Source organism: Sabethes cyaneus, chromosome 3, assembly GCF_943734655.1.
Source record: "Sabethes cyaneus chromosome 3, idSabCyanKW18_F2, whole genome shotgun sequence".
In the NCBI taxonomy this organism is placed as follows: domain Eukaryota; kingdom Metazoa; phylum Arthropoda; class Insecta; order Diptera; family Culicidae; genus Sabethes; species Sabethes cyaneus.
Window position 1 is genome coordinate 12,346,871 of NC_071355.1, and position 15,009 is coordinate 12,361,879.

General features: G+C 41.3%; 2 protein-coding genes across 2 annotated transcripts; one reads left to right on the forward strand and one right to left on the reverse strand.

The window, feature by feature from the left end:
* On the reverse strand, nt 1-1,191 carry LOC128739270 (rhodopsin-like). The gene is made up of 2 exons (XM_053834749.1): nt 484-1,191; nt 1-423 (listed from the first exon to the last, which is right to left on the reverse strand). Exons 1-2 carry the CDS (start codon nt 1,189-1,191, stop codon nt 1-3), a joined length of 1,131 nt encoding a protein of 376 aa, XP_053690724.1.
* Nucleotides 1,192-4,340: 3,149 nt separating this feature from the next.
* On the forward strand, nt 4,341-4,864 carry LOC128743571 (uncharacterized). Its single transcript, XM_053840172.1, has 2 exons — nt 4,341-4,500; nt 4,566-4,864. Exons 1-2 carry the CDS (start codon nt 4,341-4,343, stop codon nt 4,862-4,864), a joined length of 459 nt encoding a protein of 152 aa, XP_053696147.1.
* The last annotated feature ends 10,145 nt before the right edge of the window (nt 4,865-15,009 follow it).

Sequence of the window (15,009 nt, forward strand, 5' to 3'; positions counted from 1 at the left end):
TTAGGCATTGCAGTTGTTGTTCTGAGCCTCCGATGAAATCGTTGTCCCGGAAGCCACCGATTGCTCGTCGGCAGCCGGTGGGCTATCCGAGGTGCACGCCAACGATGGGAACGTTTTGTACAGGGCCGCACGGTACTTCGGATGGCTGATACCGTACACAATGGGATTGTAGACGGCGTTGGCTTTCGCAAACAGTGAACTCCAGATCGTGGACAACGGGCTGATTGATGCGGCGTGGAACATTCCAGCATAGTTGATCACTAGGTATGGCGTCCAAGCTAGGAACCATAGCGATATGGTTACCAGGGCAACCTTTGCCAGTTTGATTTCGGCGCTTTGCTTGGCGGTATCCGACGATCGGAGTGAAGCTACGTTCATCTTTTTGGCCTGCTCACGCATGTTCTTCTCGTGTTCGGATACGGCCTGCATGAATGATTAGGTTGTTTTAATTATCTTTCATAGAAATGCTATAATATTACGTACCTTGAGAATGTAATAGTAAGAATAGATGATCAGGAACAGAGGCAACCAGTAGACGAAGACTGAGTACGCCACGATGTATGAAGTGCTGACAATGTCCAAAGAAAGGTAATCCGTTCCACAAACTGCCATATTTCCTTCCGGTACGTATCGGTTCCAGCCGAACACTGGAGCTACAGTCCAGAGGATAGAGTTTAGCCATACAAAAAGAATTTTCAATAACGATCCGTTGTAGGTCATCGGTTTCGCTGAAAGTCCCTTCACGATCACGGTATACCGGTCGAAGGCGATCATCGTCATGCTCCAAATCGAAACACTACCGTACAAGGATCCGAGCATTCCGTAGATTTGACACATGAGCGGCCCAAAGATCCAAGTTTCGTTGTAACAGTTGACTATCAAGGGAGGTGCCATGCAAAACATCATCAGGAAATCGGAGAAGGCAAGATTGACTACAAACAGGTTCGCGGGAGTGCGCAGTGATTTGGTAGTCGTAAAGATATATATCACGCATCCGTTGCCAGCGATTGAAACGCAAGCCATCATGAAGATGAAGAATCCCAATATCGAGTGCCACAGCGGGTTCAGAGGTGGAAACTGATACCAGTGTGCGTCTACCAGGTGTAACATTTCCGGTCGCACCTTATCCACAACGGACACATTACTGATCACTGCACTCCAGGCCATCGGCATACTTGGTTCCCCCAACATGTTGTCACACTATTGGTTGGTCACTTTGACTGTCGTTTAAAAATGAGCGATCGGTTGAACGTTGTTTCGGGATCCTTTCCACTACTTATCCGCCGTGCAGCCAGATAGGGACTCGTTTCCAAACTTTGGAAGCTATCACCTATTTATACTGCCTTTACTCCTTTAGTTCCCGAACCATCTTTTCGGCTTAACCTTAAATTAGATTAAACCTTCTGGCGCTTCTTAGCAGTTCGGCATGAGTGCTAAGAAGGGGAACAGTTTTCGGGATTAACAGCCGGTTCCTAGCCTTTGTTTTATGACAAATCCTCCTCAACTTTGCGGTTGACGAGAAGGGTTTTAGCTGTGCTGCTGCTTGCGTTTGCAATTCAGAAGTCAGTCAGTGCATCAGGTAATCGCAATAAACCACCGAACAAAGGGTCTTGCAAATTAGATCCGTAACAGCAACAGGCGAGTGAGTAGGGAATAATTTTCTTTTTGATGGTCAGTTTGTTATTGAGTTTGCAATGAGATGTCCACCGGGAAGGTAGGTTGTTTTCAAAAACTTAAATATTTGGTGTTTAATTATTTAGCAATAGAAAAGTTTGAAATTTTTACTCAAACAATAGAAATATTCGAAATGTTTGTTTTAAAGAAAGTATTCAAATTTGTGCCAAACCGACCGTCTCGAAGTCCAGTGAAATTATAATGTATTACGTTAAGGATCATTTTCGAACAATTTCCAAAAAGCCATTGGCGTTTTACAAGAATTTATAAATTGTAAAAAGATAAGCTCTTCCCAAATTTGATTTTTATACTAATAAGGATACATTGAATCATGGACGTTCCAAAATAAATTCTGTACAATCGCTCGTATATTTCACAGTTGAGTTTTTCACTCCAGCTGTAAAGCAACAAGCGAAATAGTATGCAGATATGTAACAATGTTGTAGAATGTAGACAGTCCAGGAAGGGTTCTGTCTGACGAGAAACCGAATTGATTGGATTCCAGTTGACAATTTCGTCGACGATCGGAAGTGTTGGTGCTTTAGTGTAGCCAGCAAAAAGACAAACGACTTGGCTTACTTATAGGATCAGTATTATTTGCTTCTACATTGTATGTAATAAAATGTCCGGTTTGCTGCACACAATTTACTATCTTTCCATAGTGTCAGTTTCTTTCATTGCTGGCTTCCTAGACGCTTTTTTGTTTTGTATACAGTGGCCGTTAAGCCTCTTAAGGCAAACTGTAGCAAATGTATAATATTGCATCGAAACAACCAACGCAACGGTGTCAATGAAGTCACGGTAGTCAATGAAACACCTATGGTGCGATTATCACCTGTTAATCCTCAGAAAAAAGCAATTTTCTGGCATTTCATAGGCTTTTGATTCGTTTAATTCGATTCGAGGTAAACTGTTGAAATCCGGATAACGTTAATGGGCCAATCATTGTGAATGATTATAGCGAACTGTTCCAGGAAAATCTAGGTTACCAAACCTAAAATTGTTTTTATAGTTTACGTTAATTTAAATAGCCTCCTAAAATCGCGTATGGAGCCTGAATACATACAGTTTAATAATCGTTTATTAGGGTAGATGCTCCAGTAGTTGTGGTAGTACCAGTAGTGGTGGAAACGCGAAATATATCATAATTATAGCGGATTTCGAGATAATTTCAATTTTCTATTGTTAAATATATATTTGTTAACAGTTTTATCTAAGATACACAGTTAAAATTAAAGACGTTGGTGCAAAAATTACAAATTCCTTTTGAGCAGACCAATAAAGTGCAATTGCTTAAGAAATTCGTAACAATCCATAACATTTTAACAAGCCTACGCTGTTATCCACCTGCTGCCATGCTCACCGCAAGCGTTACTAAGGGCGGTAAACAAAATTCCACTATTATAGGCAAATTTTCCACTATTATAGGAACATTACCACTACTTTGGGAGCACAAACTAATGTCAGGAAAAGCAATATTTTAGATATATAAACCAACAGAATGGTATAAGTTTGGTATGTATTTAAAGCCAACATTATTGTGCACCATATTATCATGTAGTTCAATTGGAAACTGATAAATTGAGCGTTCAAATTGTCTTTAAACACTATCCCCCAACATAATCCCTCCATTACTGGAGCATCTACCCTACTGGATTTCGGCACTGCTTCTTACCAAAGCCCATTGCTTGGACTTTTCCTCGTACACGGGACCATTTATTTAACAACCAAATTCCATTTTCGCTCGAATTCCTTCTCGTCACTTGTAGTTTCACCTTTAGTTTTTCCTTCACGTTTCGTCGAAAAACCATGTTCTAGCATTATCTACCGCAGCTTTTATCGTTTGATTGAACCGTACGCCGTCTTAAAGTCAACAAACAGATGATGAGTCTGCAAGTTGACGAAGGTTAAATAGCTGTCGAAGTTTCTTATAAAGATTATGTTTATGTCTAAGATTATGTTCCACCAAAAGGACATCTCTATCGCAGAATGTTCTTTTGCAGCACAGCTTTTGCATTCAACTTGTTGGACCAAGCTTGAGAATTTGCTTGGCTAACAAAAATAAGCTTAAGTTTTTTCTTATTTTTTATATTTCAAATTCAATATAATAGAATATCGTTTAAATTTACATCTGACGATTGATTGGATGTTTCATATGTATGTTTCTATAGAGTTGAAAACAACATGAGGATAAAGGGAAAGAAAAACAGTTAAGAAAGCTAATCCGTTCTCCATTTGCCATTGGATAACTGCCTGACATTATACAAGGCCTCCGTATACTGTTCAATATTTCATTACCTAATTAAATTTGAGCTATACCCTTAAGTTGATATGTCAATTAGTTTCAAAATAAAATTAGAAGGATTAGATGGATTATGGGACTTATGATGGCTTTCAGCGGTAGCAAACAAAAACGGTAACTGTCTTGTAATACATCACAATCGACCAACCGTCCCGGTACAAAAAAAATTACAATATTAAACCCGAAGCCACAGAAAATCGATTATACACTCTCCCTCCACGTGCTGCAAAATAACATCTAGTTATCCTAGCAACGAAACATGTGATTATAAACACCCGTTTCTAACGGCATGACAGTCTGTGTTTGTTAGTTTTATTAGTTGAAACTGAAACGAATTGGATGACCAGTTTAACACCATCGAAAAATGCTTCCTGTCGCGGGTAACATACAAACGGCAAGAAAAAATTGCTTTTCGCAAAACTATCCTTTCCGAAAGGAACCTGACGAAGTCGACGAGCACTGCGAACTTCCTCCGTCGGAATATGATGATAATTACGTCTACCGTAGGTTTGAGAAGAAAACCAGTGAGTATTGCTTAATTTCTTAAAACTATGAAACAACTCAAAAATCTGTCATTTTTACCACGAAGATTTACGCCGGGATTGGTTACGCGAGCAGTTTCGTCAAAAGGCAACGGAAACGCTTATGAAACAGGTGCAACACCAGTACGCTACGCTGCATCGTCAGGAGGAGGAACGAATGCCGCTGAGGAAGCGAGAGGATTACTATATGGCGCGCAACAACAGCGGCGAGCCGCAGTATAATCTGTACCGGACCGATGATATGGCCACTTTCTGGAATTATCAGGCCCGCTCCAATGCGAACCGGAGAAAGAATACCAACTTCACCAAACCCATCAGTGAGCAGCTGGATCAGCAGTTTGGATAATGCTTTTGTAATAATTTAGAAACAATAAAATATTCGCTGGAAATGCGTTTTCTTATTAGACATAGGTATTTTATAAACTTGGGAGTGAATTTTTGATAAGCTCTGGTATTCTGACAGCCTACAATTTCTATTCATAATGCGAAAAATTTGAATACTTTTTATATCTTTGACTAATATTCTACATTGAATGTAATCATTCAATTCGTTTGAGCCAAAACCAAAGTTACGCTATTGATTGTTTCTTTGACTTTTCAGGACCACATCTTCCGTGTCTTCCAAGCTAAACCGTTCTGGACGCATTGCGATAAAAGGTTAAGGTCTGAGAGAGCATCGTAGAGAATTAATTTTTAATTAATTTTACTGCAGAATGTATCGTTTCATCTTGTTTTATAGAAGGTATGTAAGAGCTATAATACTTTAGTTCAAAGTAGATTTGTAGGCAGTTATCAAGCCGGTGGTTGTGGCGGGCGATCGACAACTGACCAAATCTTTGTGCTGCGAGAGATCCTCCAAAAGTGTCGCGAATAACAAGTCTCTAGGCATCACGTATTCATTGATTTTAAGGCCGCCTACGATACTATCGACCGTGAAGAGCTATGGAAAGTTATGGACGAAAACGACTTTCCCGGGAAGGTAACAAGACTTATTAAGTCCACGGTGGATGGTATGCAGTTGCTGAGCAATATACCACAATAAAGGTTGGACCAGCGGAGAATACGTCGAAAACCAAGTACCTATTAGCATGAGGAACCGAGCGCAATCGGGTTCGTACAGGAAATAATTTGGTAGTCGACAGGGACAAGTTCGAGGTGGTGGACTAATTTGTATGCCTCGTGTCGTTGATGACGTCGATTAACAACTGCAGTAGAGAAATTCATGTTGTGACAATGCCGGACAACAATCCCGCAAAAATGGTGTTCGCCTCGAATACGGTTGGTACCAGACGCAGAAGTGCGCAACGTGCTTTATGGTTAGACCAAGTAGAGCAAGACCTGGAAAGTATGAAACATTCGAGAAATTGAAGACAGACAGCCATGGACCGCGTTTGTTGGCAGAACATTGTTTTGCAGGTGAAATCCGAAAGGATATCGCACCAGGATTAGAAGGTATCGGTACACCTGGAGATCATAGAAATAAAACGAAACGAAAATCACCTAGCAAATTGAATGTAGAAAACTACCGACAGACGCGGCAGCCAATACAGGACAGTTGCGGGGCTAGTGCTACGATCCTTTTGATACTTACAACCTCTCCTAGTCGAGATTCGACCGTGCGATGACTGGCTTGTTCGATCGGCCAGCTGGAAGGTTGTCCCCTTACACTGGGAGCTATCACATACTTGTCAAATAGGTAACTATCGGTGAAGCTCCGCTCAGTTAGCTGCGAGGTTCGATGGTGGTCTAACAAGCCAGTCGTCGTATGTTCGTCGTCTCGGCTGGGCAGTGCTTCTGGAGTCAGTAGGATCGTTGCACTAGCCCCGTAATTCTCCTATACTCCAATAACTGTGGTTGCGAAGGCTCAAGTCTTAAAGACGTTTATACCCGTGAAGCAGTATTAACGACACCTTCGTTATAAATTCTAAAGTTTCACAAGATAGTCACCTTGAACTTGTTCTTTATGTTTTAATGGACGATTTACCTGGGTATTGGTGGTTGAAATGCACCTAAACTTTCCATTTTATGGCCCATCGATATCGTCACTTGCCAGGCGTGGCCACAATGCATCCTGGAATGACTGAAGTTACTCAAATCGCTACTATGCAAGCGCAAGATTTTGTACCCACTGCTGTCAGGTGAACTAGTCGATCCCGACATAGGCAAAGGGTCTGGTGTATCCAGCGAGCCTTGCTGGCGGAAGATCTGCCATTAGGGGCGGTTGCGGACTAGCTCTAGCATTCTTGCAAGCCTGACAGTCTTGCCGGACTTTGTAGCAAACACTACGAAGCCTCGGGATGCGAAATTTTTGTCGTAACTCGTTAACTACGGTTTCGTGGTTGAGATGATGGTACTGTTCGTGAACCGATTGAACCGATTCAATGAATTCGCAACCAATTGTTCTTCCACTCATACGCAGTACACCGTTCTCATCCAGGAAGGGCGACAGTTTGCAAATCGAGCTATCTTTTGGAATTGATGCTCCAGAATGCAGTAACGACATTTCTTCGCTGAATTCCTCTAACTGCGCTTGTCGATAAATAAAGTTCTCTGCTTCGAAGAGCTCCATCTGCTTGAGGATACCGATGGTAGGTTGGCTGTGCTGATGTTTAGCTCTAATATTTCTCGGAAACCGCAGCACCCAGGCAATGGTCCGTACGAGCTTCCGCCACTTAGAGAATTGAGAAAAATCGATGAGAGTATCACGGGCAACGTGCATGTTTATTGATAGCTTCATCTCGTTAGTGGTTGAACCATGATCCAATGGCTGGGCTGGCCATGCACTTCGCTGCTGCGGCAAGAAATTAGGTCCTCTAAACCACCGACTTAATGGCGAGAGATCAGGAGTCTTCTGCCACTTCGGTACCCAAAACCACTCCGTTAACTCGGTCTTCTCCAGGATTTCGCCAACCTTTGGCCCGTCAAATTCGCTGTATCTTCTATGATCTGACCGTAGCCAGCACAGCACATCCCTCGAGCCAGTCCAGAAAACCCGTTTTCGCACTGAAACTCAATGCGATTCTTCAATGTAACTTGCCAAACGAGTGCCAATCACTGCCGCTTGAAGCTCTAGTCTTGGAACCGAAACGTATTTCAGGGGAGCAACACGGGTTTTGGCCGTTACGAAGGCACACTCAATAACGCCTCCTTCTTCATATCGAAAGTATGCGACCGCTGCATACCCATCCTCACTCGCATCAACGAAAATATGGAGTTGAACTTCGTTGGTTTTCAGGGACGAGGAAGTCGTCGTGCGATAGCATCCAGGGACAGCTACTGACTCAACCATGTTCAGTACATTAATCCATGCTTTCCATTTGGCAAAAATAGTTCATCGGATATTGGCTCATCCCAGCCTATTTTCATTCGCCAGATCTCTTGAAGTAGAACTTTTAAGTACATCAGTACATTTGCGAGGAGTCCTAGCGGGTCATAAACTGACATGAGAATCCGGAATACCTCCCGCTTCGTAGGAACCTGCTGTTTAGACAATAATTCAGGCCTGCACCGTTGTGGAGTTCTGAAAGTAAAGGTGTCACTGATTGTGTCCCACCACATTCCCAAGACCTTTTCGGTCGCCAATTCCGCATTTTGGTCAAGACTTTTCGCGGCAATTCTGCGTTCGCCCGTGGACTCCACCACCTTCTTAGAGTTCGACAACCATCCACGGATTTCGAATCCTCCTTCAGAATAGATAAAGTGTACGTTCTGAGCAAGTCTAACTGCCTCTTCTTCCGTTTCGACACTGTATAACATGTCATCCACATAAGTTCCTTTACGGATCGCATCCACTGCTTCCGGAAACTGGGTTCTGAAACGTTCTGCATTTAGATTCTTAACGTATTGTGCGCTGCTTGGCGAACAGCTTGCACCAAACGTTATTACCTGCATAACATATACAGTAGGAGCCTTGCCGGGGAAACCTTCGTTGCAGAAAAACCTTAGACAATGCTGATCGTCACGGTTCATCAAGACCTGATGAAACATTTCGCGCACATCACCGGAGACCGCCACTCGGTGTTCTCGAAACCTATGAAGTACTTCCGGAAGAGGTGTAACTAGATCCGGGCCTTTCAATAGAAAGAATCCGAAGCTTTCCGGGTTTGTTGGGATTGAACACGGGAAAAATTGGCAGATACCACGAACGTTCTCTTTGCATTTCCTCCTCATGCGCTAGAAGTTCACGGATATATCCTTTAGCTTTATAGTCAAAGATTTTCTCCTGAAATACTCTAGCTAACTCTGGCTCACGTTCCATGCGCTTGTCGAGACAGTTATGACGTTTCAGAGCCATTGCCTCGCTCTCCGGCAACCTAACATTGTCGTATCGCCATAGAAGACATGTTTCGTATTTCTTGTCCTTCCACACGGTATTGGACTGCAGCAGGTTAATCGCACGTTGATCCTCGTTCGACATCAATGCCTTCCCATTGAGTGGAATTCCAAGACTGTTCAGAGCGAAATAATTCTTGACAGCCGACTGAAGGGCATCACACTCACAGATGTGATAAGCTATACATAATATAATAGCAGATAAATATCTTGTGAGCTCCGTAGCAGACATCGATTGCGAAGGAAGATCCAGTTTCCGTACAGTATGCACTTTGGAAAGGCAGAAACGCTTGGTTGGATTTTGGGCACCTGATATATCGAGGGAACATTTCACCGAATTTCCTTCGTATCTCCCCTGACCGCCAGTCCATGTGATGCATAGCGGATTTCTCTCGCCACCCAGATTCAACTCCTCCCACAAGCTATGCTCCATTAACGTGGAGGTTGATCCAGCATCGAGGAAGGCGTACGTGTCGATCGATCGGTTCTTCCCGTGTAGTGCAACACGGACATATTTTAGAAGCACTCCATCGGGCGGGCAGTGATGTGCATTACATGAAGAATTTTCCAATAATTCACTCGGCGATGAACGACCCTGGTGCTTGCTATCATCGTGGAGTAAACGATGGTGCAGAAAACTACAACCGTTCTGGTTACAAGGAACTTTTATCTCGCATGTTCTAAAGTGTTTAGTCAAGCATCTTCGACAGATCTTCTTTTCATTCACTAATGTCCACCGTGCATTCGGTACCATCCTTAAGAAACTGTTACACTTGTCAAGACTACTGCATTCTCCTGCACACGCTAAACAGGCTCTGCGATTGATCAACTCAGGCGGTTGTTCGGAATGCAGATGTACAAAGGCATCTTCTTTCCGACCTTTCTTTCCCATCTTCAAAGGCTTCGTGTAAACTTGGGATCTGCTCACCTGACTTATGGCATCAACCATGTTCCCAAGCCACGCATTGAACTTCCGTAAAGTGGCTGCTTCGATTTCCTTTCGATAGAATGCCCATTTCATTTTTAATGCCGGCGGTAAACTGTCAACAAGTTCCTGGAGCAACGCCACGTTGTAAAAACGTTCGTCCATTTGGCATACTTAAATTGTAGCACACAAATTCTGCACTGCAACGCCGAAATCTACAATGGTTTCCAGTTCCTCGGCTTTCGGTGGTGGCATCATTTTAACCTTATTCACCATCGTTTCAACAATAAACTCCGGGTTTCCGAAGAGAGTTTTCAACCGGTTCATTATTACTGGAACGTTGTCAGGGTGCAGAAGCAGGCTTTTAACACTATTGGGAGCTTTATCGTACAGGCTTCTCTCTAAACGATCGAGCAGCTCATCATTTCGGAAAGCACACATTCTGGTTGTTCTTTCATAAGCTGCGATGAACCGTGGCCAATCTTCTGGATCTCCGCCAAACTTGGGCAGGTCTTTTACAGTCTGTGGTACAGTACAGTACAGTGGTGGAACTACAGAACCGTTGCCTATTAGTCGTTGAGAGGTACTCACATTCGTGCGGGGCGTAGATGTTATCCTTCCAGGTTGTGGGATACCGTGACTGAAAGGCGATTAATCATAGGAACTCGACGAAACCTCTCGGTAAAACCAGGTATCGCATCTTCCAGTGAATTTTGTAATCAATCTGGCGTCCCACAAGGAAGCAATCTTGGGCCCCTACTGTTTTCCCTGTTTTTCAACGACGTGTGCACTTTGCTTTTAAGAGGCTGTAGACTGCTCTATGCTGATGACCTAAACATTTACGTACTGGTCAAAACATTTGAAGATTGCCAAAAAAAGAACCCATTACTTGAAGTTATCACATCGATAACGAGCGCTTGGAAACCCTCAACCTTCGGGAGCACTACTCCTATATTATACTCAAAGCTAATCAAAACTTGAGCTTTACATTTCGAGTGTGTAAAGAGTTCAAAGATCGGTATTGGTTACGTGCTTTGTACTATTCTATCGTACGGTCTTTCTTGGAATACGCAGCTGTAGTTTGGAGCCCTTAATTTGGTCTTCCAGACTACAAGCAGATTAAAGGAAATTCTTACCCTTTAGTGCTCCCGCCGTATCAGAACCGTTGTAAGCTACTCGATATGGAAACACTCGTCAAAAGGAGAAACATCGATAGGATACTCTTTTTTTTTTATTCATTTTGTTTAGTTATACGGCTCGCGCACAAATATTTAATGGAGCCAATTTTACTTATGTGGAGTAGGGAAAAACCCGCGGGAGTGACACATACATTTTGTGTCTTCTCCTTCAACAAAAATTAAATTAGGTAACAATTACAAAAAACATTAATGAAGGTTACTTAATTACTAAAAATATTAACATTCTAATTTGTATGAGTTAACAAAAAACAGGTATAGAGGTCTTGAATATGGCTTCTTGTAATTATTTTCATACTTCAAGTTCTAGTCACATATGCAGGATGTCTTATAATCCTTTTCTAAAAAGATAAAAGAAAGTACTAAATGGGGATGCGAATAGTTTTGAGAAACGTATAAATAAGATGTAGCAAAGGTCTAAACTTGCTAAAATATCACGAACAGGAACATTAGCTTGTTTATTTCTCCCTCGAAGGGAATCCTTAAGCACGGATCTAGCGGTATGGTATGTTGGGCATTGCCAAACGACATGTTCTATGTCATGATAACCCTCACTTCTGATCTTCTGAGAGACCTATACGATGTAAATGTGCCTCGAACCAGTAGTGATTTGACATAATTCGAGACATCACACAGATAAAATCACGATTCACATTAAAAGTTTTGAACCATGGTTTAGTTGATACTTCCTAGTTCTCCATTGTTCCAAGAGTTTTGCCAACTAATTAATGTCTTCTGACGTAAAGAAGCATAATATTCGTTAAAGCCGATCGGTCTCTCGAAAATTTCACCGCTTATTGCCCCCAATTTAGCTAATGTGTCAGCCTTCTCATTGCCAGATATTGAACAATGGGAAGGTTTCCACACAAAAGTAATATGAAAACATTTTTCAGTTAAGGTACTCAAGCGCTCTCGTGCTTTTCAAAAGAAATACGGGGTGTGATTTAAATCTCTAATTGATCGTAGAGCTTGAATAGCACTGAGACTATCTGTAAAAATGTAATAATGATCTAGGGGCAATTGGTCAATACTCCCTAGAGCATACTGAATTGCAGCTAATTCTGCTACGTAGACAGAGGCTGGGTTATTGAGTTTGTAAGAAGCGGTGAAATTAACGTTGAAGACACCAAAGCCAGTAGATCCATCTAATAGTGATGCAGTTGATATTTTCAAATTTATTAGAAAAAATTTGGGGAATCTGCTGTACACGTAGATGCTCGGGAATGTTACGAGTATTTTCTAGCATGGAAGTATCAAAAAGGACATTAGAGAAATTTGGCAAAATGGCTAAATTTGGGAGACATAAGCGAGGATTTATACTTTGAGCCATGTGATTGTAGTAAACAGTCATAAAACGAGTTTGAGGCTGCAGTTCAATTAGCCTTTCAAAGTTTTCAATTACTAGAGGATTTATAACCTCACATTTAATAAGAATACGAGAAGCAAGATTCCAGAAGCGCTCTTTCAATGGAAGAACTCCTGCTAGTACTTCTAAACTTATAGTGTGGGTTGAGTGCATATATCCTAAAGCGATACGTAAGCAACGATATTGTATACGCTCAAGCTTAATGATGTGGATGTTTGCAGTGGAACGAAAACAGAAACAACCATATTCTAGAATAGATAATATCATTGTTTTGTAAAGCTTGATGAGATCTCTTGGATGAGCTCCCCACCGTGTGCCAGTTAATCTACGGAGAAAATTGATTCTCTGGTGACATTTCTGAATCAAATATCTTATATGGCATTTCCAGATTCAGTCAAACCAAAGACCAAGGATTTATGTACTAAAACCTGGAAGATCATTTCATCCATGAGTTGGAGTTGTAACTGAGCTAGCTCATGTTTTCTAGAAAAGACTAATAATTCAGTTTTTTCTGTAGAAAACTCGATATCCAGTTGTGAAGCCCAAGTTGATAAAATGAATAGAGTTTCTTGCAATGGACTTTGTAAATCGATAGTTCTAAGACCGGTAACCGAAACTACGCTATCATCTGCAAATTGTCTTATTGTGCATGGGGTTGTAAGCCATTCATCAATGTCATTTGTATAAAAATAGTAAAGTAAGGGGCTTAAGCACGAACCCTGGGGAAGACCCATGTAACTAATTCATGATATTGATAAGTCTCTATATGAGAAGTGCATGTGTTTTTCGGATAGTAAATTACGTAAAAAATTGTTTAAAATTGGCGAAAATCCTTGTTGGTGAAGCTTATTCGAAGGAATGTCAATCGAAACTGAATCGAAGGCCTCTTTAATGTCTAAGAAAACAGATGCCATTTGTTCTTTACGAGCAGTAAGCAATCTGAATTTCTGTTGCGAGTAACGCAAGGCAATCGTGTGTTCCTTTGGCTCTACGGAATCCAAATTGGGTGTTAGATAACCAAACCGTTGGTCTCAATCCAATAGCTTAGACGTCTAAGAATCATTTTTTCTAACAATTTGCGGATGCAAGATAACATTGCAATCGGTCTGTATGAATTATGGTCGTTGGCAGGTTTACCCTGTTTTTGGATGGCGATCACCTTAACTTGTCTCCAGTCTCTTCGAATTATATTTTGCTCGACGAACTTGTTGAATAATATTTTTTTTGAAACGATGGTTCTACAATTGATGAAGGGACGGTAAGGGAAAGTAATGAAGAAGGATTTTTTGGGAATGGAGGGGAAAGAGTGGAAAGGAAGCGGGGGCGAAAATAGGTAGCTACGCTTAACAAGTTGTCGTTGTGACTCCCCCCTTTTGTCCAATGCTTTCAATTCTTTGCGACAACTTGTTAAGCGTAGCTACCTATTATCCCCCCCTTGCTTTCCACTCTTTCCCCTCCATTCCCAAAAAATCCTTCTTCATTACTTTTCCTTAACGTCCCTTCATCAATTGTAGAACCATCGTTTCAAAAAAATATTAATATATGCCTGACCGCATTTCAAGGTCTTGACTAAAATCACGAAGTTTGGTCAATTATTGAATAAATTTAACAAATGTCGCTTAGCAATGTTGGGTAGATTCTTTAATAGTTTAAATTTGATTTTATCAAGCCCTGGAGCGTTATTTTTACAGGAAAGAAGGGCAATGGATAATTCTGCCATTGAAAATGGTAATTCTATTTCATTGCGACTTGGAGACATGATTTGAACTAGTTTTTGCATAGGAACAGAGTCTGGACATATCTTTCTGGCAAAATCGAATGTAAACGCATTACGCATTATTCTGACTGTATTCCAAAGAGTATTCATTGATGTCTCTCTTGATAGGCCATTAACGAACCTTCGCCAATAACTACGTTTCTTTGCTTTGATCAAGCCGTAAATTTGTTTTCAATTGCGGTGTATCGCAAAAATTTTTCAACTGTTCCTCTCTTTCGGAAGTTCTTAAACACATTGGACTTTTCTGCATAGACATCGGAGCATTCTTTGTCCCATCATGGAGTGGAAGGTCGACTGTTGATCGTCAGGATACTCTTCTTTAGGAAAATTTTGCTGGGCGAACTGGACTCTCCAAATATCCTCGCTCAAATTAACATAAACGCTGCTCCACGTGTGTCCTTCGCAGCGCAGAATTTCTTCGGTCGGATTTCAGAAGAACCGATTACGGACAAATTTACGGTTACGGAGCCAATTAAAGCTACCTGTCGTATGTTCAATCGTGTTTATAGTCACTTTGATTTTAATTGTTCTGCTAATTGTTTTAGATACCGGTTGCAAAATTTGAACGTAATCTAGTTGATATGTAAATTATTTAAGCATGTTTTATTCATGTAGACGCTGGCGCTGTTGTCAGATGGAATAATTTTAATAAATGTAAATGTAAATAGGTGAAGTGGTCAACGCCTCAATCACAACAAGGCAGCTGGCAAGAATGACATTACAGTAGAGCTTATTGAGTTTAACCCCTCTAAGGTCTACATCATTTTTAGCACCGCAAAATTTACTAAAATGGCCGTAACTTTTTTATCTTTCAATATTTTTCCACCAAATTTTGGAATTTTGCCGAAAATATTTTCTATTTTCATAATATCTATAGATAATGGCCATATGGCAT